Source organism: Geospiza fortis, unplaced genomic scaffold (assembly GCF_000277835.1).
Source record: "Geospiza fortis unplaced genomic scaffold, GeoFor_1.0 scaffold217, whole genome shotgun sequence".
NCBI lineage: Eukaryota > Metazoa > Chordata > Aves > Passeriformes > Thraupidae > Geospiza > Geospiza fortis.
In genome coordinates this window covers 1,185,329-1,210,451 of record NW_005054392.1, presented here as the reverse complement: position 1 = coordinate 1,210,451, position 25,123 = coordinate 1,185,329, and the positions used below count along the sequence as shown (strand labels likewise).

The 25,123-nt window shown below is 41.0% G+C and overlaps 1 protein-coding gene across 1 annotated transcript in view; it reads right to left on the bottom strand.

Moving 5' to 3' along the window:
- Positions 1 to 18,167, bottom strand: part of IGF2R (insulin like growth factor 2 receptor) — a 50,212-nt gene extending 32,045 nt beyond the window's left edge. Inside the window, exons 1-15 of the mRNA XM_005425676.2 lie at positions 18,097 to 18,167; positions 17,024 to 17,157; positions 11,626 to 11,750; positions 9,871 to 9,969; positions 9,372 to 9,501; positions 8,249 to 8,369; positions 7,024 to 7,141; positions 5,323 to 5,485; positions 4,988 to 5,168; positions 4,140 to 4,243; positions 3,599 to 3,763; positions 2,782 to 2,922; positions 2,269 to 2,421; positions 1,211 to 1,342; positions 670 to 817 (exon numbers count right to left, since the gene is read on the bottom strand). Of these exons, the coding sequence (XP_005425733.1) occupies positions 670 to 817; positions 1,211 to 1,342; positions 2,269 to 2,421; positions 2,782 to 2,922; positions 3,599 to 3,763; positions 4,140 to 4,243; positions 4,988 to 5,168; positions 5,323 to 5,485; positions 7,024 to 7,141; positions 8,249 to 8,369; positions 9,372 to 9,501; positions 9,871 to 9,969; positions 11,626 to 11,750; positions 17,024 to 17,157; positions 18,097 to 18,167 (1,985 nt within the window). The remainder of the gene's footprint in view (positions 1 to 669; positions 818 to 1,210; positions 1,343 to 2,268; positions 2,422 to 2,781; positions 2,923 to 3,598; positions 3,764 to 4,139; positions 4,244 to 4,987; positions 5,169 to 5,322; positions 5,486 to 7,023; positions 7,142 to 8,248; positions 8,370 to 9,371; positions 9,502 to 9,870; positions 9,970 to 11,625; positions 11,751 to 17,023; positions 17,158 to 18,096) is intronic.
- Positions 18,168 to 25,123: the final 6,956 nt, after the last annotated feature.

Genomic DNA, 25,123 nt, shown 5'->3' with positions numbered 1-25,123 from the left:
TAAAATTGTTAAGGTTGGAAAAGACCTCCCAGATCAAGTCCAACCATCACCTTAGTACCACCACCAAATCTTTCCACTGAACCATGTCCTCAAGTTCATATCCATACATATTTTGAACACTTCCAGGGATGGCCATTCCACCACTTCCTTGGGCAGCCTGCTTCAATGCCTGACAACCCTTTCCATGAAGAAACTTTTCCTACTATCTAATCTAAATATCCACTGGCACAACCTAAGGCCATATGGTACAACATTCAAGATCTGGGCTTCACTACTACTTAAGGCAGCCCCTGCTCATCCCAAGTGCAGCAAGCTCACATTCTTTAGGCCAGTTCTTGGAACAGAGCTGACCCTCAATCTCTGGATTATAGGTTGCCTTACTACAGCTGCAGCAGTTAATCTAGAATTTACAGTCCCTATGAATAACAAAAGGGAGAGCAACGGGCACATTCCATCTCACAAGTTAGCTGTAAGCAAGGTTACATATATGTGCATTTGGCTTGAAACAGCTGGCAGTATAATTACTGCAAATTATATGCTAATTACCTGAATCTATTACAGGTAGCCCAGTAATTACTTTACATGCAAATTATTCATTGTTGCACACCGATAACAACACATCATGCAACAAGAGATCTTCCCTTACAGCCAAGAGAATGAGTTACTCACCTCCGCGTTACTTGGCAAGCTGCCGATTTTGTGTGACACTGGTCATCAGGCAGACTGCCACAGACGCTTATGTAAAACCAGTACTCCTTAGTAGTAACTGTATAGAAACTTTTTGCCTTGGCCAGAGGTGATAAATCAAAAGAGAAGCCTGATCAGGAAGGAATAAACTGTATCAGTTCGATTTTGTCCTGATATCTCTCACAGGTTCTGATTCAGTCAGTCACATGGCTAGTTCACCTCCCCTGAATAAGTCTCCTTCTCTGTAATTACTGTTCCAGAAACAAAGTGGATAAAGTAAAAGTATGGTTTCTTATACAGAGAGATCTACTTCAGTAAAATACACAATACATCTATTTTCCTACATTCGCTAGGAGAGTATTATGCTCATGCTGTTCTGATCTTCCATATGCACGTACTTAAAACTGTGGGTACTTAGCATTAGGCTGAACTCACTTTGCTCCCAGGTATCATAAGGACTTATTTGTTGTGGCATAAGTTTTATCCCTAATGACCTTTTGATTTGCTGAACAGAAATACATACCTGCCTGAGGATCAGACACCTGGCAGTCATCTCCTTCAGTTTTAGACAGGACACACGCAGCAGCAGTATACCACTCAAATGCATATGAACACTCAAGCTCTGCCATCAAGATTGGAGCACTTTCTAGATCACCTGGTATCACAAGAGCAACACGTTACATATAGAGACAGCCAGGCTGCCAACAGGAACTAGGAATCTACACCTAAGAAACTAATTTCTCCTCAAAAGTCAAGGTAACTGTTAAAGTACCTGTTCTTTGAAAATGGAACCAAAAATATTTTTCACAGACTTTGCATCATCCTCCCCAAAAATAAAAGTTTACTCCAGAAGTAAAGCCACAGGGCTCAATCTGCTCCTGAGAACCATCACAATATTTGAAAAAAAGTCTAGTTTGATATACAAAACTGGTATTTTGATATACAAAATACAAAACTGGTATTTTGATATACAAAACTGGTTTTACTACAAAGCAATAGCTGTATTAGCAAATAGTGCATAATCTGATCCTAACAGCCAGGACACTTGGAAGTTCCAAGTTCCTCAGGCTGAGGTAGAGGAACACAGATTTTCTATTTTCCTGGGAGATAACTAGCAGGCTACTATAAACAACATGAACAATATTAACTTCCTTTCATAAACTGCCAGCAGTTTAGATACAAACCATATTTATTGGAAAAGAAGGCTAAAGTATTTGATCTCAGTTCAGAACTACTCTTTTCCATCAAGACAACTAGAGAAAGAAAGTGCTTCCAGATATTTCTATCGCTTCCAGATATTTGTGGAGTTTTAAACACTTAAGCATACTTTAATCATGTTTGGAAGAATCTTATTTCAAGAGTTTTTAAAGAGTAGCTGTATAAAAGGTAAATAACTAAATATCTGCAATTATATTGCCATCATCCTAGTAAACAAACCCTGATGCTTCAAGCTTTTGCATAGAAAGAGATAGAAGACATGCTAATATTCAGCACATGCTAATATTTTGCACTCATGTCTGGGCTTATTAGATGACCTACAGTTTTTAACTGGATCAATGAACAGGGCATGGATGTTCTCACCTGGTCTGCATATTAGAGTGATGACCGTTTGGATTTTCTCTTTTTCATTAGAAGGACACCTGTCTCCATTTGAATAGATAAGTTGAATATTTTCTCCAACCTTTTTTGGAGAAGATACAAATGTTCCAAGATTCTTACTGTTGTTTTGCTGATCTGTAAAAACAGTAAATACAGAACTTTTGTTTCTCTGAAAAGTAGTGAAGCTTCTGTTAGATACTAAGACTTTCCACTTGTCTAGTTAACGAGAAAACATCATTAGGAGTTTGATTTTACCTTGCCAAACCATGCTGCTAAGCCTTTAGGTCTTTAGTTAGAAAAAGCTGTGCATTCTTTCTTCAAGCATCTCTGAGATCACAAAAGAAACATGCTCCTAACTTCTGTTTCCTCGAACAAATGAAGGCACTCAGGACAACCAACCCCATTTGCGCAGGAAGTGCCAAGCCTTCAGGGGCTTAAAAAACCAGTGAACCAAAAAAACTCCAAAAACACCATCAACAAAAACCCCAGACTCACCTACAGAGCAAATAGCAGCACCATCTGAACAGCTGAAAGCTCCTCCCCTCTTCAACACCTTATGGCAGACATTGATGTAGTAATGTTTCCTTCCTACCTCTGAAAAGCTACTGTCCACAGCTTCCCAGTTCTGGGCTGACTCTGAAATATAGAGGGTCGTTAAGAACAAGTTATCTGGCTAAATTGATTCAGCATCTCCATACCAAAATGTCTTTTATTATAGGGTACCCCACATTTGTGTGATGACCTCTCCTTCAGAACATCCCCCAGCACACAGAAGCCCTGATTTCAGCTCCATTCCCCCACCAGCTGAGATTACCACCTACATCCATCCCCTGAAGCCATAGCTGCCAAATCCTACCCGTTTTCGATGTGTCTTCTTTGCACAAGCCACTGGGTGGAAGCTGCTGAGCCATGGTAGATCCTGACTGGCTCAGGCTGCTCAGAGAGATGGTGGATGCCCCCTCCCTGGAAGTGTTCAAGGCCAGGCTGGATGGGGCTTTGAGCAAACTGGTCTAGGGGAAGGTGTGCCTGCCCATGGCAGAGGAGTTAGGCTAAATGATCTTTAATGGCCCCTTCCAACCCAAACTGTGATTCTGTGACTGAAAACCACTTATGATGGCAGCAACCAAGGCAGTCATGGACATGGCGACTAAGGCGCTCAGTCTGTTTGGAATGAGGGAAGCAAACACCAGCATCCCAGAAATTCACTAAGAACAACAAAAGCTGACTAATACTCAGGTAAATAACTGCACTGGAGATGGCATGTAAACTCAGGACTGCAGAAGTAACTGAAAGCTAGTTTTTATTGCCATACCTGAAGTGCGGATAAGAGGTGACAAGTCATAGTGTTTTCTCTTGTCAGTAACTCTGCAAAGGAGATCTTTTTCCTCTTTAACACATGCGTATTTTGTATCCCAAGTGAAAAAATAGGTGCAGTCAACCTCACCGGTGAATACTGGAGTTCCTCTACCATCATTACCTTAACATGGGAAACAGATGAACACATAATGAGGTTTCTAGAGGGGGAAGGGGAAAAAAGCAAGAAGACTTGAGGACTAGCAACGAGCAAGGAAGACAAAAAGTCCTTTTGCTGCAGAGGACTTGTGTTTCTGGTTTTTTACCACTGGCTAAGAAGAAAAGGCTCTTTTATACTTCCATCTTCTCAATCATCAGTGTAAATTTAGACTAGCAGTGCTACTACACAGCACATCCTGCCAGCCATCAAAATTACTGCTTGATGTAACAATTTCTTGTGTTAGCTGTGGCTCAAAACAAGCATTCATTTGAGCACAAGGTCTACTAGCAAGCATGGGAGTCAAACCCTGAGCAGAGCTGTCAGAGCTTGTTAAACTCACCCGCTGTTTCATTGCACTCGAAGTTTATGACAGTCATTCTCTGAAAGCCGGAACTACATGCATCCCCATTTGGATAAATTAAAGTGAGATCCCCATCAGAGTATCTGAGGAAGAAGTCAGTTTTAGATAGAAATATAGTGTCAGACGATCACACAGTGTTCTTCACATAACCAAAGTCACATTCTTGTTAAATTACTAATTGTCTCACTCCAAGGGAAAACAAATGTTAGTTCAACATTAATAATGACACTTCTACAGCAATGAAGGCTTGCATCCACTGATTTTTCTGATCACTTTTCATTAATTTCTATAGAAATTAAAGAATGCTCTAATACTCCCCTAGGTATGGTGGGATATTTATTCCCACTAGTTTATTGTGTGGCTGTTTCTGAAAGAGGAGGAAGTCGTACTTCTGGAAGATCACTGCAACAAACCTGTCACAGACAGAATGGAAGATCATATCCACATGAATAAATCTCTGTTTTACAATCTCATGCAAACTAGTATCCCTATATGCCACTTGGGAACCAGGTTCCTCTGATACTGCTTTACATTTAAAACATATAAGAAGGAGGACAACAGGCAGTGCACCACAATCTGCAATTGGGACAACAAAGTCAGTGGAAGTCTTCTGGTCTAGCCAATGGCCTCTGCCAACCTCACTGGCTCCTTTGTTTGCTAATGCTATCCTGTGTATATATACTGTTACAGTTTTTCTGACAAAAAAAGTGGCAAAAAATGCTTGCATTTTTTTGTATCAATTGTTGATTATGTGACAAGTAAGTAAACATCAAAGCAGGAAACGGACCAATCAGACCAGTCAGCAGGGCTGAAGAGCATTTACACACCTTAGGGTTTGGTTCGCAAATCTTCCTGCCACTTTTTGCTGGTTATTTGAAAGTTTTACTTGGCAAGATGAAATGGATCCTGTATCATCCTTACAGTTACCTGCAGTGGTTTTCCCACATACATTCAAGTAATAGTAATACTCCTCTTTGTCATCTTTGGCTGCATATGGTGTGACATATTCTGAATGAATAAAAAAAAAGTGTTTTAACATACATCAGGACAGACACAAAACTCCAAATATCAACACAGGACATTTTTTTCTGTCCCTAAATAAGAAAACTGGCAAAACTGGCTAGTAAAAACCACAAAAACAAAAGAAAAATACTGAGCTTACCTGAAAATTGAGTAAGTGGATTTAAATCAATAGAGATATCATGTTGCTCATTAGTCAGACAACAGTTCTTACTCTCCAGGTAATCCCTGTGACAGGCATACTCAGTAACCCATTCAATTTCATACCGGCAGTTTGTTTTTGCTGTAAGTTTGGGACCTGAACTCTAAAACAGAAGTGAACAGAAATTAAATTATAAGCAGACTTACTTGAAATATAATCTTTAAAGCAACAGTATCACATTCCTCTAAGATCAGTAACAACTACTTCACCTCTAATACTAAAGATGTGCAAATATTGTTTCTGGCCTCTCAGAAATAGGTGTTGGGAAGAAATAAAACAGGTCTTACAAATGATGTAGCAAACTATTACAAGTAGTAATACTTCTAAACAGAAGTAAAGCATCAGACATTAGAAGAAAGACAGCAAAAGTAATAGCACTTTTAAAATATTTTTCCTTAATGTGCTCAAAAAAGTAAAGATGTGAACCCAAATGGCCTAAGCTTGGATTGTGTTTGCCTCAGAGAAGTCCTCAATGCTGGAAATAGAGGTCAAATGCTCTCTGAAGGCAAAACAGACTTTTACACACTGGTGTTTTAGCAACTTTGATTCCCTTGGTCCAAATCAAAATGCAGATATTTGAGAACTCTTTAGCCAACAATTCTGTCAGATGAGTTTCCTGTGGTGATATATTTTTGCACGTCCGGGAGAAGCAATAGTCTTGGTTTTCCCCACTTTAAAGTGAAGCACTAGAAATTCAAATTGTTTCATAAATCTTTATTTCTGCCATCCACTGGAACAACTGGCAGATCCACACGTATGAGGTAAGTTACAGGCACAAGTATCACCAGTAATACTACTCATCCTACAAGTGCATAGCTATAGCAAGGTAGTACGAAGAGATAGTACAAAAGAGTCAGGTTTATTTCTGCAGCAACAAGAGTGAAGTGTGGTACCTATCTAGGTCATATGAGGGACTAGACATTAAACCAAAAATTAGCCAGACAAGAGCTCCCTCTTCACTAATCTGCAACAAAAAGCATCACTATATGAAATGGCAGAGCATTAGCAATTGCCCAATTCAAGGAGTGTAGGTTGCTGAAATTACCCAGCATTACTTTGAAGTGACTGTCACATTGCAGTCAAGCTAGGCTAAAACAGTGTCCTGCACAAACTGAGTTGTAGCTGAGCACTACAGATTTTACTTAAAAAGAATTAATGAGTCTGCTTAGTAAGTGACAGACTCTTGCCATGCAATGACACTTAGTAGCTACTTTTTTTTCCCCCTGAGGAAGAACAGATTAATAAAGAAACTAAGTAACAAGCAACAGCTATAAGCCTGCCCAGCCTGACTGAGGAGGAAGAGAGCTCATTAGCAAGCAAAGCTCTTGTGCCAATGTGCCCAGGATAAACTCTACACTAAGTCCATCCTATGTTTAGAGATTTGCCTTGAATCCTTGTTGCCCCCTGTAAAGGGACAACCAAATTCACCAGTATAAGAGAAAACACACTCCTGGGGAAATTCTATTCAGGTTCTTGTTATTTCTTAAGTTCTAGAAGACTTGAAGCATACATCTAGAATCTCACACTCTTTACAAGCTACAAGCCAGGAATACTTACGCTCTCTTCAGGTCTGAATAAAAATAAATAAAACACAAAAGTTAAATACCAACCAGTTAACACAAACTAAAACATTCAAGTTACCTCTTCTCCCCTCTTTGATGGGCAAACAAAAGTGATTGTCACTGCTGGATTGTGGCCTAGGCAGAAGCCTGGCCTTTCTTCATCATGCTCGTATTGTCTCTCATAACTCAATACAAGCCTAGAAATAGAAAACAACAAATGAAAAAGACAGTTAAGACACCATGCTCTACAGAAGAAGGATATTCTTGAAATCCTCAATCTTTGCCAGACACTTCCATAGAATATACCAATGCAGCCCTGCTCCTAAAAGCAACTTTTAGGGAGATCCTCATTCCTTTAATCTTAAGAGTTAATTAAAAATAAAAATTAAAATAGTCCCAGCAAAATTACTTAATACAGTATCTTCTGGTACCCTACTTAAGACTATGCTGAATGCCTTGTGACTCATATTGTAGCAAGAATTTGGTTGATAATCACAGGAACACAGGACAATTGCAGTTTTGCTCTCAAAACTACTGCTGGAGAGTGGATGTGGCAAATGTTCTTACAACTTTTGAAAGCAGTATCCACTCAAGTTTTGTCTCATTATGGTACTTTATCACCTCTCTACATATAAACTCTTTCCATTCTGCCCCCAGAATTAACAGCAAAATGAACTCATCAGGAAATTGACAGGAGCAAGGCAAGTGGGTCAGATCAGGAGAAGCAGGAGAAGGAGAATAAAACATGGCAACTGACAGGGAGACAAATAGCAAGATGACTTGGATGAGAGAACAGGATGACCACCACAACTTCCCAACTATGCATTATTATTCTGTGCAGTTTAACAGGCAGAAGACAACAGCTCCCAGAGCAGTGACATTCTGGCTTCAGATTAGCCACACCACAGAAAGGCAACATCTGCTCCTATTCCCAATTTTTCAAGTACTCCTGGGTAGTAGAGTGAGTGAAATGCATTTAGTCTGTGGGCCCTCAGACAGTAGACAAACGGGACCAAATCTTACCCTACTGCCCGTGGGCCAAGAGCACTAATCGCCCCTTGCTTCTATGAGTTCTGCAATTCTGTAAAAGGAGTGTCTCACAACAAAGGAGAAAATTTGATCTGTTATGGCAGTACCACAGGACAGACTGCTCTGACAGAATTTTTGAACAGTTTTCTGCTAATGCTTCAACACTGAAGAGGTATTAATGTTACGTTTTAGAAGACTCATCTGTTATCAAAAGCATTGTTTCCAGGCCAGATGACTGAAGTGCCCACAGAAGTTTTACCACAAAAATTGCATACCTGTCTTTGTCTTGAAGCTTCAGCTGCTCCTTTGGATGGCCAACATCATATGCCAGACCATCATGTAACAAGCAAGCAGCACTGCCAGCAGGGCACTTTCTGGTCTCTCCACTTGAACCTCCTGGTTATAGCACATAGAAAAGAAGTTACAGGACTCAGTTTCTAAGCCCTGCTCTACCTGAAGTATCTTGCCATTTCACCCCTGTGTTCTTCTAAAAATAGTTCTAAAAAACAGGCTACATTAGACTGTAAAATTGACAAGACAAAACCTGAAGTGCTTGTGGTAATTCATGCTGCCCTGGTTGGGGACAGCAAATTCATCCTTCCTGACAAAATAGCTGCAGCTATTTGCTACTACAGCTGCTGGATACACAGGGCTTTGAAAACTTCCAGAAGTGTGCCAAGTGTTTCTTTTTTTTTCCCACAACCAAGTCAGGGGTAACCCCTCCTTACTCTTCACCTTCTTTGTCTCTTATTAACCATCTAATTCAAAGTTGTGAGCAAAAAGTTTCATGCTAGTGAGATGTTTAGAAGAATAGACCTCTCACTACAACTAGAAGCATTAAACCCTTAACAGGGGCACAAACCACATATTTAACTACTAAGTAAAAATCGCAGTGAGAGGATACAGCTAAACTAACCTTTTCAGCAAGTTTCAAATATGTTTTTTCTGGTTTAATTCCTTATACATATAGCTCTCAACTGAGAGGGAAGTGCTAGCTTTGCACCAGTACTTAGGCAAGCACCTAAACAGAGCTTAGATGCACTTAGATGCTTTAGATGCACCTCAGGACGTTCATCAGGAACTGGGCAACAACCTGGAGTCCAAAGGAATAAACCTGGAGCACATGAAGCCCTGTGAACAACACTGGTCCTATTTGGCAGTAGATACAAGACAAGCTGCCCTCTCCCACTTAGAAAAAGTGTACTAACAGTACTTGCACATCCAGAAGGGGCCTATCTCTGAACACCTCAATACTTGGAGAGTAGGGAGTTCAAAATAATTATCTAAGCCTTGAAATACTGATCTTTGAACATAGGACAACTTTAACGGAGACAATGGCGAAGAACCATGTTACAAGAAATTTACACACTGACAGGTGACATAAACAACCATTCAAACCTATATCCCTGCAGACATTTATGAACAAGGAATCATCATCAGAATCATCCACCAAGTAGTGTCCTGAAACTTGGATGAGAGGACTCAAGTCATGTTTCTTGAGATCTTCATCAAACACATAGCAAGGGACCTAGAACAACAACAAAACATTACATTCAAACCATGCTACACAAGTAGAGGGAAGTTATGAACAGGAATATATAAGCCCAGTTAGTATTTGGAAAAGTTTTTTTACTTTTGGAAGCTCAAAGCTAGACATGCTGATTAAAATGAGGCATCCAAAGTTAGACTAATTTGCTTCAGCTTTTAAAAGAGCTTTACTATAAACAACCACCCAAATTCTCAGCTCTAGCAACTTCCAACATTTATGCTTTACATACCTGTGAAAAACATACGTTTATGGAGGTTGTTCGGATTAATCTAGGGTGGGGGCAGGTAATTAGAGTAAAATTGTCACGTATGTGAAGAGTAACTTCTGCATGGATAGTACATAGATTACCTCTTTCACCGGTTTAAACAAGTCTTTCTTGCAAGCCACAAAGGTCCTCCACTCAAAATAGTGCACACACTCTGTTGCTGTTACAAATTCAGGGGTACCCTATTTTAAGTAAGAAAAAGGTAATGCTTTGAAAAACAGACTGGTTTTACTTTACATCTGTAGATATTAAGAAGTTTTATTCAAAAGATTAAGAGAAACAGAACACAGCACATCAAAGAACAAGGGCATACAATTTCTTAATGGCACTTTTTAACATCAAGATTGTTATATAACAGCTTTGTTGGGCCACTCAGAAAGATGCAGGATGCCAAATCCATAGTCTGCACCAATACTCAACATATCCAGTACTAATATGCAGTAACTGTATTCCATTTTTTAGAAGTGCTCTCTATGCCAGCTGATAATGACAGAAGCACCAGTCCTATCTGCTTACTAGAAAGGAAGACACCAATAGAAATGCATATAAATAGGTTAACACAGTGAGGCAACGCATGGTTTATCAGCTCCCTTCTCTCCAAGAGAAACAACTGATTAGCAACCTCTTCTGCTAGAAAGAATATCCCTGACCTGAGCTGCCTATTTTTATAGGCTCATGTTATACATATTTGTATATATTTCAAGATGGGTGTTCTACCATTGTTCAGGACTGGATGTTCAACTGAATGTCTCTCAGTGAAAACACAACAATTTTTCACTTGGCTCTCCATCCCCTCAGCTAGAAGCAGCTTAGCACATAAACTGATTATCTCTCTCATTTAACCCTGCCATAAAAGGGGACAAAAGTTGCTCCAGACAGTATTACAAAATCTTTTACTATGTCACGAGACAAACAGGTATTGGAACTGAGCTAACCAGAAGAAGCCTGAAGATCAGTATGATCTGGTTTTACAGTTGAAGTTGAGCAATGGTTTTTAATTTAGTTTAAAGAGTCATCTGCTGAAACAGAACAAGAAGCTTTTAAGTCTCTGCTGCACTGGCACTTTGTTTGAATTGGCTGGGTTTCCAAGAGGGGGTGTGCAATAGCATTGTCAGTGCCAAGAGCAGCACCAATAAATACCTCTCCCAGATACACAAATATGGCAGCTGATCACAGACTGTAGTGAGCTCCCCTGTCTGTTAAGTGTGTGGTGGGTGTAACTCCAAAAGCATTTTAAAGGGAACTGCATGTACACAGGCCCCTAGAAACTCTTCAGGGATCTCCAATCACACTTCAAACACATTCTCACAAACAACTATTTCCTCAGAAGCCCACCTAGCTGTATAAGCACTATTAGTGCAATAATGTGCAGACCAAGCCTAAGGTTTACTGCTGTCAACTATGCTGCCCCACAACAGAGGTCAGTCATTTTCTTCAATACTGTTCTATTAAACAGTCCTGCCAGATTCACCAGCTAAGGCACAGCCAACAATTAAACAACGGCTCACACTGTTATGGTACCCTGCACACTGCTGACTCATTCCTCCATATTAAGCTAATAAAATACTACAGTGCCAACCATGTAGAAACACTGAAGACAAAGAAGAGGCCAGAACCAGAGCTAAACTGCAGACCTGCAACAATTTTCTACCAGGACTGAATTTTGAAAGCCACAATAAATTATGACTTTTAACTTAACAGTAAAACATAATTGGCTCTTCTTTAAGCTGTGAAGTTGAGTAATCAGTACGTCCAAAAGCACAGCAAGTCTCTGTAAAAAGCAAGTCAGAACTACTTGTCATTGCCATTGAAGAATACAGCACATGATTTAGACTTACCAGTGTTTTCCCACACAGGAAGTTAATATTGCTTTGAATTTGGTGTTCACTGCCTTGCTGCAAGCAGTTACGTGTAGTGTTGAGCTCCAGAAGACTTTCAGAAACTTTTTGCAAGGCTAATTCACCTAGGGTTTAAAAATGAGAAGGTGGGGGAAAAAATAGTGTTATAATAAAACACCTTCATAGGAGTTCAACAAACAGGGTCTAGTTTCAACCACTGAGCAGCACAGGAGATACCAGTATGCTTGAAGACAGTACAACTAAAGATCTTTGTGGATTTTCTGATTTGGAAGATCAGATCCAAGTTAAGATCGCATTTGACTCTCTAGTCACACTTGTACTTTCTAAAAGGTTTTTTGCAAACACTTTCTAAAATAAAAGTACAACAGCAGGTGCTACTACAATCCAGTCACCTCCTTAGGAACAAGGAAAGCTGCTACCAACTAGTTTCAATCACAATTCACTCCTTCCTCCTACGAGTTTCTATTTATCAGTTTCTCAGCCTTTATATCATTTATATTAATAGCATCGGCACAAGATGAGAGAGAGTCTATCATAGAATGGTTGTTGTTTAGAAGGGAGCCCTCTGCAATAAGCAGGGACATCTTCAACTCTATCAGTTGCTCAGAGCCCTGTTCAGCCTGACCTTGAACATTTTCAGGATGGGGCATCTGCAACCTCTCTGGACAACTTGTTCAACTGCCTCACCACCATCATCACTAAGAAATTTATTCCTTATATCTAGTCTGGATCTACCCTCCTTTGGTTTAAAATTATTACCTCTTGTCCTGTAACTACAGGCCCTGCTAAGTCCTCATTTTTCCTTTGAGCCTCCTATAAGCACCAGAATGCTGCAATAAGGTCTCCCTGGAGTCTTCTCTTCCCCAAGCTTACCAACCTCAACTCTCTCATTCTGTCTTCATAGGAGAGGTGCTGCAGTCCTGTGAGCATTTTTGTGACCCTCCTCTGGACCCGCTCCAACAGGCATGTCCTTCCTGTGCTGAGGACCCCAAAACTGGATACAGTAGCCCAGGTGCAGTCTCACCAGAGGGAAAGGAGGGGCAGAATCACCTCCCTCGACCTGCTGGCCACATCGCTTTTGACACAGCTGGCTTTCTGGGCTGCAGGTGCACATTGCTGGCTCCACTTAATCTTTAATCTACTTAATGAAGAACACACTGGTGCCCATGCACTGGCACTCTCTGCAGACAAACCCAGCACAGATCCACTGCCTCAGTGCAAATCCCCCATCCACTTTAGCACAGCTCACATGCTGCATGATGAGTAGGGGCAGTGCTTTGCCACTGCACACTGCTCTCCTCCCCAGCACTTGACATGAAGGGGAGAGGTGGAGCACATTGCAAGTCATGCTGAGCACCAGCTCAGGCCACTGAAGTACTCCTGCTCAAGCCCATTTTGGTTAATATTAAACACCAACTGCTTTTAGACCTTACATGCTAACTCCAGCCTGTTCCTTTTTTTTTTTTTAAAGAACTAGATTTTAATTCTGCAATTAGTTTGGTTTGAACTACAGAAAATGCTATAAAGTGTGAGCATGGATCAGCTTCCCCCTTTCCACTTTAGTTTATGTCTACACTAGGGAGAAAGCAAGTCAAATCTGTAATCATTGCAGATAGCAGCTTTGCACAGAGGGCAAATGTTGTTTTATTTTAAAAAATACGTTTGTAGGAGCTTTGCCAAGCCTGTTACCTCCTCACTTAAGGCAAGGAAAACTACACTGCACCCACATAATACAGCCTAGAGAACAGAAGAGGAGCAGAAGTCAAAAAACTGCACAGAAAGATCATACATGTGGTTTGTGCCTTTTTTATTTCCTACATTATCAAAAGGCCATCTTCAGGTTCTACAGCTTCCAGCACTGATGCTAGCCGAAGTGCCATGCAGCTGTCTTAAACCTAAGAGCTACACACTGCTTTGGGAGCAAGAGCGTTACTTATCACATGATTGCTTAGAAGATACTGTCAAGGTGTCCTCTTTTCTTCCACAGATTAGCAGAAGGAAGCCAACACAACTTTTTAGGCAAGAGATGTATATAGTAACAATATGCACATGACTTAAAACTTCTCCAGTTATAAATGTATACAGCTACAAGTTCCCATTTAGCAGGGAACTTATGGCAGCACCATCTGAGGACTTCGTGCTCTGTAAGCACTAGCTTCTCTCCGTGCTAAAAACACAGTGCGTTGTGTTAAAGGCACTTCTGAGCTGATTCCAATTTTCTCAGTTAAAGTAATATTCAAGAAAAAACAAGTTTAGCCAGTAAATCTTGTTTACTACAGGCCAACACATATGCTCTCTTCCCCCTTACATGCTTACAATTAGTTTGGGAACTTGCTAAAAGTCTTACTAAGTCTCTTCAGGGGCACATGCCTCATCACACCCTTGCTCACAGGGCAAGGAACATCAGCCCCTCACATGATCAGCTTCCTTCCACAGCTACATCAAGCTCCCTCTACAATCATCATTCGTGTTTCTTCATGCCTTCAGAGATATGTTGCTTCCACAAAGCAACACGCTACAAATCAGCTAGTACTGTTCACAGAAATTAGCACCAAATACTTCATATTACACAGGTGTGCTAAATCAGTAGCAAAGGCACTGTCCACAACATCTTCTGTTCATTGACTCCATCTGTTTAGCTACTTAGTAGGATAAAGGCACTCATGGACGATATCTATCAGTTGCCCAGGAGAAAGAGGGATTTAGGTGGCAGCTATCATTTCATGTCCACTCATCCTACAGCAGCTGGACAAAGTGCACCTTCCACCATCAGGTTAAGAGACACTTAAAGTAATAGCTCAATTTTCTAGGAGCAGTCCAACTACATGGCACTAGGCATCATGGTAAGTTGAAAAGTTAAATAACTACTATGTCATTTCCATCCTCACTGATGTTCATGAACTAAACATTTGCCTGTCCTTGAAAACTTCTAGGATTAATCAATAAAACTGCAGAGGAGAGGCCTTTGGGGTCTCCATGAAAACCCTGCTATGCCACTGACACACAGTTCAGATTAGCCACAAGGCTTGCCTGGGATACAGGCTGATTACTGCCTCAGAACATATGGCCTAAACATATGTTCTAAAGCTGTCATCCCTTGCACAGCTAATATAAAAAAAAAAAAAAAAAAAAAAAACAAAAAAAACCCACAACTGTTTGCATTGCATTTTTTTTTCTGGAAGAATGAAGAAGAGAACTGATTTAGCCCATATTTGAAGAAAGCTTACTACTTAACAAAATTTATCATTAGGCAAACTGCCCTCTTCCCCAAAGTAAATGTCTTTCATCAGCCCACAGCTTTGGCATACAGGTAACCTCATGTCATCTGGATTGCTTGAAGACAAGTATGTGGTTTAGCTGGTTTAGGTAACCAGGAGTCTACACCTGCCTAGACCTGGATAAGAGAGATTTCCTCTTTTCTCACTAGGAGTGATTTTTTACATTTTTTTTAACAAAAAAGTTTGATGACCCATTAGTATGATCTAAACTCAGTGTGATGGTGATGAAGCTTTAAGGCATTTAAAGGCATTTAGAGGCATAAGCAAGAACAAAACTTGGACAATTTGACCAATAAAAAAAACCAAAATTCAATGACAATGTTAACTGCTCACCCTGTTTTTGCACTTTATTGCAGGGTAGTTAAAAACATATCCCATTTGAACAAGACTCATGGCTTAACCTTTGAAAGTCATTTCAAACTGCCTTGGCAAGACCACAGTATATCTGTTGCTAAATCCTCTTCTACTCAGAAGCACAGAGGCACTCAGGAACTCAAGGTTTGCACACAGAGGAGTATTTGATACTGCTCAGTCACCACCCAGCTCTGTTCACCCTTTCTCTCTCCACAAGAAGTCTGGAACAAAATCTACACAAGCCTCTAGCTCTCACACTTCTCTGTGGAGAACAGACTTCCTCAATCTCGCTCCACCTGCCACATTCCAGTCTCACCCAAAGCAGCACATTAAAACAGACACTCAGATGCTGCTTTCTCTTCTAACCCATAGGCAACTGAAGCCTCAACAGCATATGAGCTGAGACCCCCATCAGCAGGAGATAAAAATGTGTTTCATTCCTAAAATGTACAACAAGAATAACAGCATCAAGTGCTCTAACATGCCATACTCCTCAGAGAAGATGCTACACTACATGCAGTTGCAGTTTGAATACAAATGCAATCTAACCAGTCATCCCAGAGAACTCTGGAGCCTGAATATACCTTTTTTCATGCACTCAGTGATTCTGAAAGCCTGGGTGCCAACATTAACAGAGTTTGTTTGAAAAGCACTCATCGACCATAGACTGAAACCAAAGCATCTCTACTGTTAATAGAGAGCTGTGGGGAGAATGGCAGCTGACTATGCATTGGCATACAGATGAGAAACTTTCCTCTTCACCGCATTCTGGCAGCTCAAGCTCAAGCAATTCAATGAAGAATCATAGCTTCTTTTAAGAGCTGTCTGCCAATGGCTGGCAAGATTGGCAAGCATGTTAAATCAGACTTCAGCTCTGCAGACACTATGAAGCAGTCTGAGGAGATATTGCTCTTCAGAACGCTATTACTTTATTCTATTAGAACTTACAGTCAACTGTGAGAAACCTCTTGAACAGTACTCATGTTATTGTCTCATTAGCCAAAACACAAAAGCAACTTGAAAGCGACAAACATCCATGAAAATAAATCACATGAACTCATGAAAAAATACTGTTCAGACACAAGGTGGTTCTGACTGATGAAATCACGTGTACATGTGGAGGAATACAGCAGTTTCATATTTAGATCAGCATGCACAAGTCCGCCTCTCCTCAGAATACCAAGGACATCTGTGAACTACTGAAGCTGACACCAGATTTCACAAGTGTAACCACAACCAGAGAACTGCATGTAATTAGCTTCCTTTCCGTGTGGAACAACTTGAAGATGACACCCCAGACACTTAGCAATACTCCCAAAATTGCATTACAAAGAGTAACCTGCGCTGAACAAAGACCTGACATTACATCAGGCTAGGCTAAGTATACTTTAGAGCTGTAACTCAAGCTCTATCCTGTGTTCAGTATTTACAAAGTTGTGCACAGCCCATTCCCTGCCACAGTAGATGCACTTAATGTACCAGAGGTAGCCTTGCATACTTTCACACTAGATTACAGTTAACTAGAGCATAAGATACATTTTACTGCCCCATAAAGTCATTACCTACAACCAGATCATGTTTTACCAAATCTCCCTAGTAAATCTGCAAAAAAACAAAGCTTTACACAGTTCCAAGGGCAGGGGGGAGTGGAGGGAAATCTTTGCTAACACATCAAACTTTGCAACAGTTATAAGAGCATCCATTAACATGGTTCTGAACTACCTACAAGACACTTACATACTTACCTACAGACAGATGGGTATTCGTCTTGATGTCATACGCACAGACTGCACTTGTCCTTCCACACTCTTCAACACCAGAACAGAAATTTATTTTATAAAGCACCTCTTTGTCTGCATCAATTGCTTCCCAAGTGTAACTGAAAAGACAAAAATGCCTGTCAGATGGTATTCAAATTGTCTGAATTGCATCCCATCTAGATACCAGTCCCTGAAATAACCAAGTTAAAGGCTAAGAGCACCACTAACTTAAACTCCTATTTATGTTCTATATTTGTAAATGCCAGAAATAATTGCTATTTTGTTGGGACTAAGAGCAGAACACATTTAACCACTTGCGGAATGTAACACTGAGTCCATATTTCCCTGTCTTGAACACCCAATTATCCATTCTTCCCCATCAAATCTCTGTGAAGGCCACCCTGATTAAGGATCACCACCTGTGATATGTTATCCTTGACAGCCCAATAAATTTCTCACATGACTTTGTCAGGCTGGACACTACTGCACCTTAGTGTTCTGCCCAACAACAGTGGCAGAAGTGCTAAGTCTAAGCGGAATAGAGCAGTAGAGTCTCCCAGCATCAGGGTCAAAATTGGGGTTGAGAGTCTTACAGTATTCTGACCAAAAGATGCTAACAGTGCTTTTTAGGGCCTAGCTGCACCTTCAGGCATTACATATATGCCAAAAGCTGGAAACCAAGCAGAGCTATCCTCAAGACACCCAGTGAAAGATCACACTACCTAGCTACAGGCCTATCAGAAAACCAGCTGTCTAAAAACTGGAAAAGGAACACGAAGTTCAGGTTAAATATAACCAGGAATAAATCCAAGTAACAGCAGAAAAGAAATCAAATGCAGCAAAGTTCAGAGACAGAGCAAGGATTCCTTCCCCTCACAGCAGGCAGTATGACTGCAGTGAAATGTGGTCAGCTGCATGACACAGCACAGCTCAGTTTTGAGGCAGGCCCAGGTCATCTAGTTTAGAGCCAGGAGCTCTTTAGACAGCCTGGCTTACTATCAGGGTGCTCTGGCCAAGCTCTGTTAAAAAAGCACAACTCAATAAATGTTTGTTGTCACCTTGGCTCAGCTATCCCTCTTCTGGCACTGGCAGCAGCCTGCATCTCCTGGACACTTGATTTTTGCAACATAACGGATTCCCCAGCTGCCTTTCTATTCCAAGTGGAAACATCAGTAGGATTAATACACATTCATCAATACATCAGAAAACTGAGGATACTACAGGACTTATTAGTTATTTAAAACTCATACAAAATTTAGTGCACCTATCTGACCCACAGAAGCATTTGTCTTAATGTACAAATCTCAGTTGATAAGAAGCTTCACCCATCAGGTTTGTTTGCCTTAATCTCTAGGTCATATGTGTTGCACCACTCAGCATAATCATACTCCAGATTCCCCCAGGAGGAGAAACCATTCCTGTTCAGCTCTGAACTTCAGTCCTTGGATGGGAAAGGGACAACAACAGTTCAGCTACTTTATTTTAAATTTTAAATCCTCTGAGAATTCCTCTCAAACCCAGTGCATCCAATATCTAATCAAAGAGCCAGCAGTAAGATATCACATACTTTTCCATTTTAATTACTGACTATGGGGCTCTTGGATTCCCTGTACTACAGCAGCCATGTTCAATTCAGACTACTGATGGCTGGAACAAGTTAGGGCAAATACAAGAGCATTCTCTGTGAACTGAAAAAACAAAGAAAATCTTTATACATTAGCATAATATTATATTTGAGGCTTTATATCCTAATATAAGGGTCAAAAATTACTTGCCAGGTATTGAGCCATACCCAAAGCATCAACAAAAGTATGCATTCAAGGACTGTGTGTGTCTCAATCCTGGACAAATACTTGCCATTATTCTTTCCTCATAAGCAGGCAGACCTGACCTTTTACAATCATACTGATTAGTTCTCTCAGATTAGTCCATTGCATTTCTGAAGCGGATAAAGGCAATATCGATGCAGGAGGATGATGAGAATTTAGCCACAATACAGAATAACCAAAGTTCAGCAATGGAATAAAGCTTCTCAACAAACACACACACACAAAAAAAAAAAAAAAGAAGTTAGAAGAACCTATCTTCAAGAGCTCTGAAAACAGCAAGAGATGAAAACCAAAGCTGCTTTTACATCCAGGAGAAAATGCATTTCAATCCAAACCAAATTTCTTCACAATGAAGTTCCAGAAAGTTAGCATTTCTCAAATTGAGAACTGAAAATTTCTGAAGGGCTTCAGTAGTCTATTTTTTTTTTTTTTACTGGTTTCGAAGATGACAAAAAGGTAACATATAATACTAAGGCACAATGTTTTTGATCAAGCTGGGCTGTTCTTCAGTGTGTTGTTGGTTTTTATAGAGACCTTGCAAGCTAAAATCTATTTGTGAATGGAACAAGAATTTAAGTCCTTCACACAACAGAATTATCACTCTGAGATTAAGGTTTTGCTTTTCCAGTTCCATGTTATGAAATAGAGGAAATAAGCATCTTCAAGTCAGTTCACCCACAGGCCAGAAGCAAAACAGAAACAAGATGTGCAGCTTACAGAACAGAAGCAAAGCAGTCACTGAAGCCAGACCTTCCCCCTGCCCTGTAACAGGCCCCTGGACAGGGAAGGTTGAGGAATCCTTCAAAACAGTCTACACAAAAGAAATATCAAATCCAATGTTCAGTCATGTTCCAAACCACAACTTCAGGGGCACAGAGAAGTGAACATCTAGTGCAGTTTCAGAGTAGTATTACTTTCATAGATGTTACAGAGACTTCTATTTTTTCTAATGTGTAGGAGGAGCAAGGTGGGATTTATTCATTGTGAGTAACAGCAGCCCAGATGTAGCCTAAGCAGCTGTTCTCACAGAGATGCAAAGTACTCTCACAGTAAAAGCAAGAATTATTTCTCATACAAGTAAGACTCCAGGCATTAAATCAGTATCTGGGAGTAGTTTCAAGTTGCATGTGCTCTACTTTCCAGTAAGATACAAGCTGACCTCTGTACTGCAATCCATAATGGAAACAATCTGTTGGCAACCACACTGCCCATCCTGACCATGTGAGTCACATGGACTGGCTTCCTCCAGCCTGCTCAGCACTCACCTCCACCAGTGGTGATGCCTGATGTAATCACCTCTTTGCCAGGACCAGAAGAAGTTATCTTGTTTGAAGGGCTTAAGCTACCCTGCTTCAATGCAGTTGAGCTAGTTTAGGGAGCTGTTATATCAGCACCTTTAAAAAGCAACAGCTACAATGGTGGGGTGGGGCATGATGCATCCTCTGATCCAGGGGGCTCAGTGCAGATGCCATCTCACAGATTAAACCATTCAAACAGCCATTTCTGGAGCAGTTCAAGGTCAGGGCTGTCTGCCCTAAATAAAACTGTCAAACAGTTATTTTTGCTGAAACCACAACACGACGCTTGTTTTCTGATAAGCCCAACTGCGAGCTATCCCACAATTAAGGGATGAAACACACACCCACGTCAATCCCCCCAGGGCAGGCTCTCCTGTCTCCTGCCAGCGTTGCTGGCCCAAGCACCTGACACAAGCTGGGCCCAGGGACTGTCCTCTCTCCAAATTAACTCAGCAAAAACAACAGGTGCATGTGAATGTGTGCGGAGGGGGACTGAGCCTGTCCAGTTCCCTGTCTGGCTCACGGTGGTTTCTGGCCATGCACCAGCAGCAGCAGGCACAGAAGGACACAGGGCCAGCTCAGACCACTGTCAAAAGCAGTTGCGCAAGCAAGGTCCAAACGAGTTATTGGGAATAACCCTGCCTGCAGGTCAGCCTTTTCAGCTACCTAGTATTGTTCTTGAGACACTGCAGCAATCATACGAAAAAGAAAATTAATCTACTTTTTGGCAAGCTGCAACATCAAATGAGAGCTCTGTTTTTTTAACAAATCAAAGAAGCAATATAAAAAATAACATGAGAAAGGGAAAACCAAGCCTAGTTTACTTTGTGATGAGAAGCTGAGGCACTGAAGTCAAGCAAGGTGCGAAAGGCTAACTCCTGTCACACCAAGCGCATCCTGTGAAAAACACTAATCACTTGTTTTTAAAATTTTAAAGGTTTAATAGTAATAAAATTGTTATAAAAATAGCAATATAATTAGAGTAATAATAATTTGGACAATTTGTATTAGGACAATATGAGACAATAGAAACAAAGAGTAATGGATGTCTGGGTAGGTTTTTCTGGACAAAATAAGCCCAAAAAATGACACACGTTAACAGAGGATTAACCCTTAGAAACAATAGCTTGTTGCATACACCTCATACACGATGCATAAATTCCATTCAAACACAGGATTCTGTCTGGTCATCGTCAACTTCTTCCTCTTAATCCTAAAGGCATCTTCAGGCCTGAGCATGGCAGGAAGAATTTTGTTTCTTTTGATAAGAGAGCAATAAATTATTTTTTTCTGAAAGATTTAGGTGTCTTGTGGCTGCTATTTTGGTGTGAGTCCTTTCTTTAAAAAAAGTATCTTGCATAGCATAGTTTCTATTTTAACTTTATGTTATAACCTAAAATTGTATTTAACACACAACTTAAGAAAATTAGTACAGCATAACTTTCTAACATAACACATATAATATTCATTTTAAAATTTGCGAAAAGCCAATCATAAAATACGCATTTTTCACAATCCCAACGCCAGAGCCACTTTGAGGCCTGAGCGCTAGGGAACCACTTCAAATCAGCAGAGCACCAGAGAGACCACTGCCACCAATCCCCAACAACAGTTCAAGCTTTTTGGCTCTCAAAGCGTCACCCAAGGCATGACTGCTGGGAGGTACAGTGCACCCTGCTCCAAAGGGCTGTAAAGCACAGTCGCAAAGAATCATGTGTTTCCTCTCTGGGGAATGCACTGAAATAGCTCATTTTGCTGAGGGGGTGTTGTACAGACGACCTGGCAGAGAGACAAGGCAACCCACGGCTACAGAGCTGGAAAGCACATCCACATGTGATTATGCAGCCACACAATTTTGTGCCCAGATGCTTCTCAGCTATCTGCAGAGATTAAACGAGTATCCAAAGCTCTTCACCAGCAGTTTCAACCAGCACAATCTCAGGCAGACAAGATCAGGAACAATTTCCAGGATGGCCACTGTAAATTTGAAGCTTGCAGCTCACTTGCCACAGAAATCACTATTAAATGTGACTACCATTTTCAAATTAATGTGTACAGTAAAGAAATCTCTATGTCAAAGTAAGCTCTCCTTACAGAAAATGAGAGCTTGAACAGCACAAAGTACAGCCATCACTATGCCTCAAGAGCTTGTTAATGCATCCCTACCCATGCATAATTCTGCTCTAGCTCACCCGTCCCCTTTTCCAGCTACCACGCACACTGTGTATCTTCAGGCAAGTTTTCTTGTGTGTGCATCATGCATGACAGCCTCACAGCTACACTACAAGCTCTTCTGCTTTTTGCATCCAGAAGACATTTGGTCTTTCATGCTGCACTCCAAACCACATCTACTACACCATTTCACAGAATGCTTAAGAAAAGGGGTAGCAACCTGAAATTTAAGTAAGCAAGAGCTATAGGAGGAGGCTCATGTGCTGAGAAATCACATTCAGACACTACAGTGGCAGCTTCCCAGGCACGTGACACACCCATCCACATTGGTATATAAGTCTGGTAATATCTTATTTATGACATCTCCCACTTCAATATGGCAAAGCACTTAATAGAGCTGAATGAGTGCACCCAAAGGTCACCTCCCTGTACTCCGCATGTGCTTCTTCACCAAGGCCAAGCTTGGGCTTTCAAGCAGCACAGATGAGCACCGCTGTGGTTTCACAACAAAGACTGAAAAGACTGTTTTGAATGAGCAGAAGTGTAGGTACAGTCAGCTGTAGGAGTTGTGTTATTAAAAACTACACATTTAACATAAAATAGAATTGACTTACACCTCCAAAATTTTGAGTCTGTGTAATAGCAGTCCTGTGTTGTTCAGCAGTTTGAGATTCCCTTACATCCACAAGTCAAAAAAATCGTTGAAGTTATGCACCAGCTCCTATCCTTGCAAGGGGCAAAAATATCACCAGTCATTAAATCACCTGTCATCCAGTATAGATTTTCAGGCAAAACAGCTCACAGAGGCTGCAGTTTGCATTTGCTGCTCTACCATCACACTCAAAACATATTCTCCTTTTTTTTTTTAGAAAGAAAGGAAAATTACACAGCAACTTTTGCAGTGTTATGTAGAAGGCAAACCCAAACTGTCAAGATTTCTTTTGTTAAATAACATGTCACAAAATTAACTCTGACTCCAGAATTTTTCCTGCATCATAACGTGAAATATATAAGGGGAAGAAGAAAAACTGGGAGAGACCAAGCTGGCCAGTAACTCCCTATATCCAACCATTTCCCTGTGCTCTTTCCCAGGTACTCATACTGCAGCAATCCTGGAGAAACCTCTACACAGAAGATAAAAAAAGAATTCCAACTGCAAGTCACATGACAGCCACAGTCAGCTGTCAGAGCACACAAGAACAAAGGAGAAAGCATAACAAAATCAGTGACTGAAGCCATGCCATTAGACAAAGTTTCAGGGAATGAAAGCTTTTCTTCTTTCCCGAGACCATCCAAGCATAGCAGCAGTAAGGCTACACAAAGTAAACAATGAAAAGCTCCAACTCAAGCTTAAGTGGCCTCATGCGGCAGTTCTTGCGCAAAACAGTTTTGACACCTTTCCTCCTCCCTGCAAAACAGCTTTCCTACTCTTACTTAAAGGAGAGCCAGTGTGCCTTCTAACGCCCAGCAATTTCCTTCTTTGCCCACCTTCTGCACTCACACACCAGACACAGCAGCTGCTGATGTTTCACCAGCCCTATGACAGCACACAAAACCCAGGACGCTGTTTTCTTAACAGCTGTAAAACAAATAAAAACCTCGCTTTAAGCCAGTACAAAAATAGGTTGGTCAGGGACTTGCCCTGCACACTGACATTGTAACTTTTGGCTCGGAAATCTACCAGTAGTGTGTCTGCACTGCCTGCATCATTCCTCACTTGGTAAAGTCTTTTGGCAAGTGTAGCCAAGAAGAAACTTCACCACTGAACTCCATGGGGACTTCCCACCCATCAGAGCACAAGTTCTTATTTTTTCTTTCACCCATTATGGATTACTGGACATAAATCCTCCAAAGCAGTTTTTCCCCATCATGGCACAACAGCAAATACATGCTTTTGAAGCAGTCCATCTTAAAAGGAATCCCTGCTGATTGTGCTATCCACATGCAAATTATTTCCATTTGCCAGTAACAAAATGAAACCAGCTGAAGTAATTTGCATCGAAAATGAGACTGCATATCTCTCCATAGGATTCTCAAATATTCTTCTAGTCACAGATACACAACAAAGGCCAAGAAAAAAAGAGGAAAAAAAACCAACAACAACCAAAATCACTCATCAGAGTAGCTAAATTCCCTCCAAAAGCTACACAATAGTACCTCGATTCTGCAATTAGGGTGGTCATCTGACAAAACAAATTTTTGCGTTTGCAAATGCCTCCACTCTGTTGACATCATATAACAATATGGCTTGCACAAGGCAGCAGCAACCTTGTCAGCAGGATATAATATTGTTTATTATATCATATCCCAGATTCTGCCAGGTGGAGAGCCCATCAGCGATCCAACCTCTGCCCTTACTGCTACACTCACCCTGCTATATTGGTGCCTCCACAGTGACACTGATTGAAATAACGTGTTCTTGTATGTACCCCACATATTCTGGCTAAATAATTAAGACTGGCAAGATATTGGTGCTATATTAAATTCACGGCTGAAACTAGAGCAGAAAAATGTCAAGACATGAATCATGGTGGCGCTTCCACATGCTAAGTTTCCCAAAGCTTTCTCAACTCACCTGTAAGCAACCGAATGGCACATGGTGATATTCTTAGCAAGAAGCCAACACTCAAGTGACATCCCTTCCAAACCAACACCACTCTGTTTTTCAGACTAGACCGACCACAGGCCCCTTGCACAGCGCAAGCCTACCCATCCTCTCGCCCGCAGATTTCCTGTATCTGCAGAGACCCACGCTGAGAGGTCCCGCAGGCAGCGGCCCCTCAGCC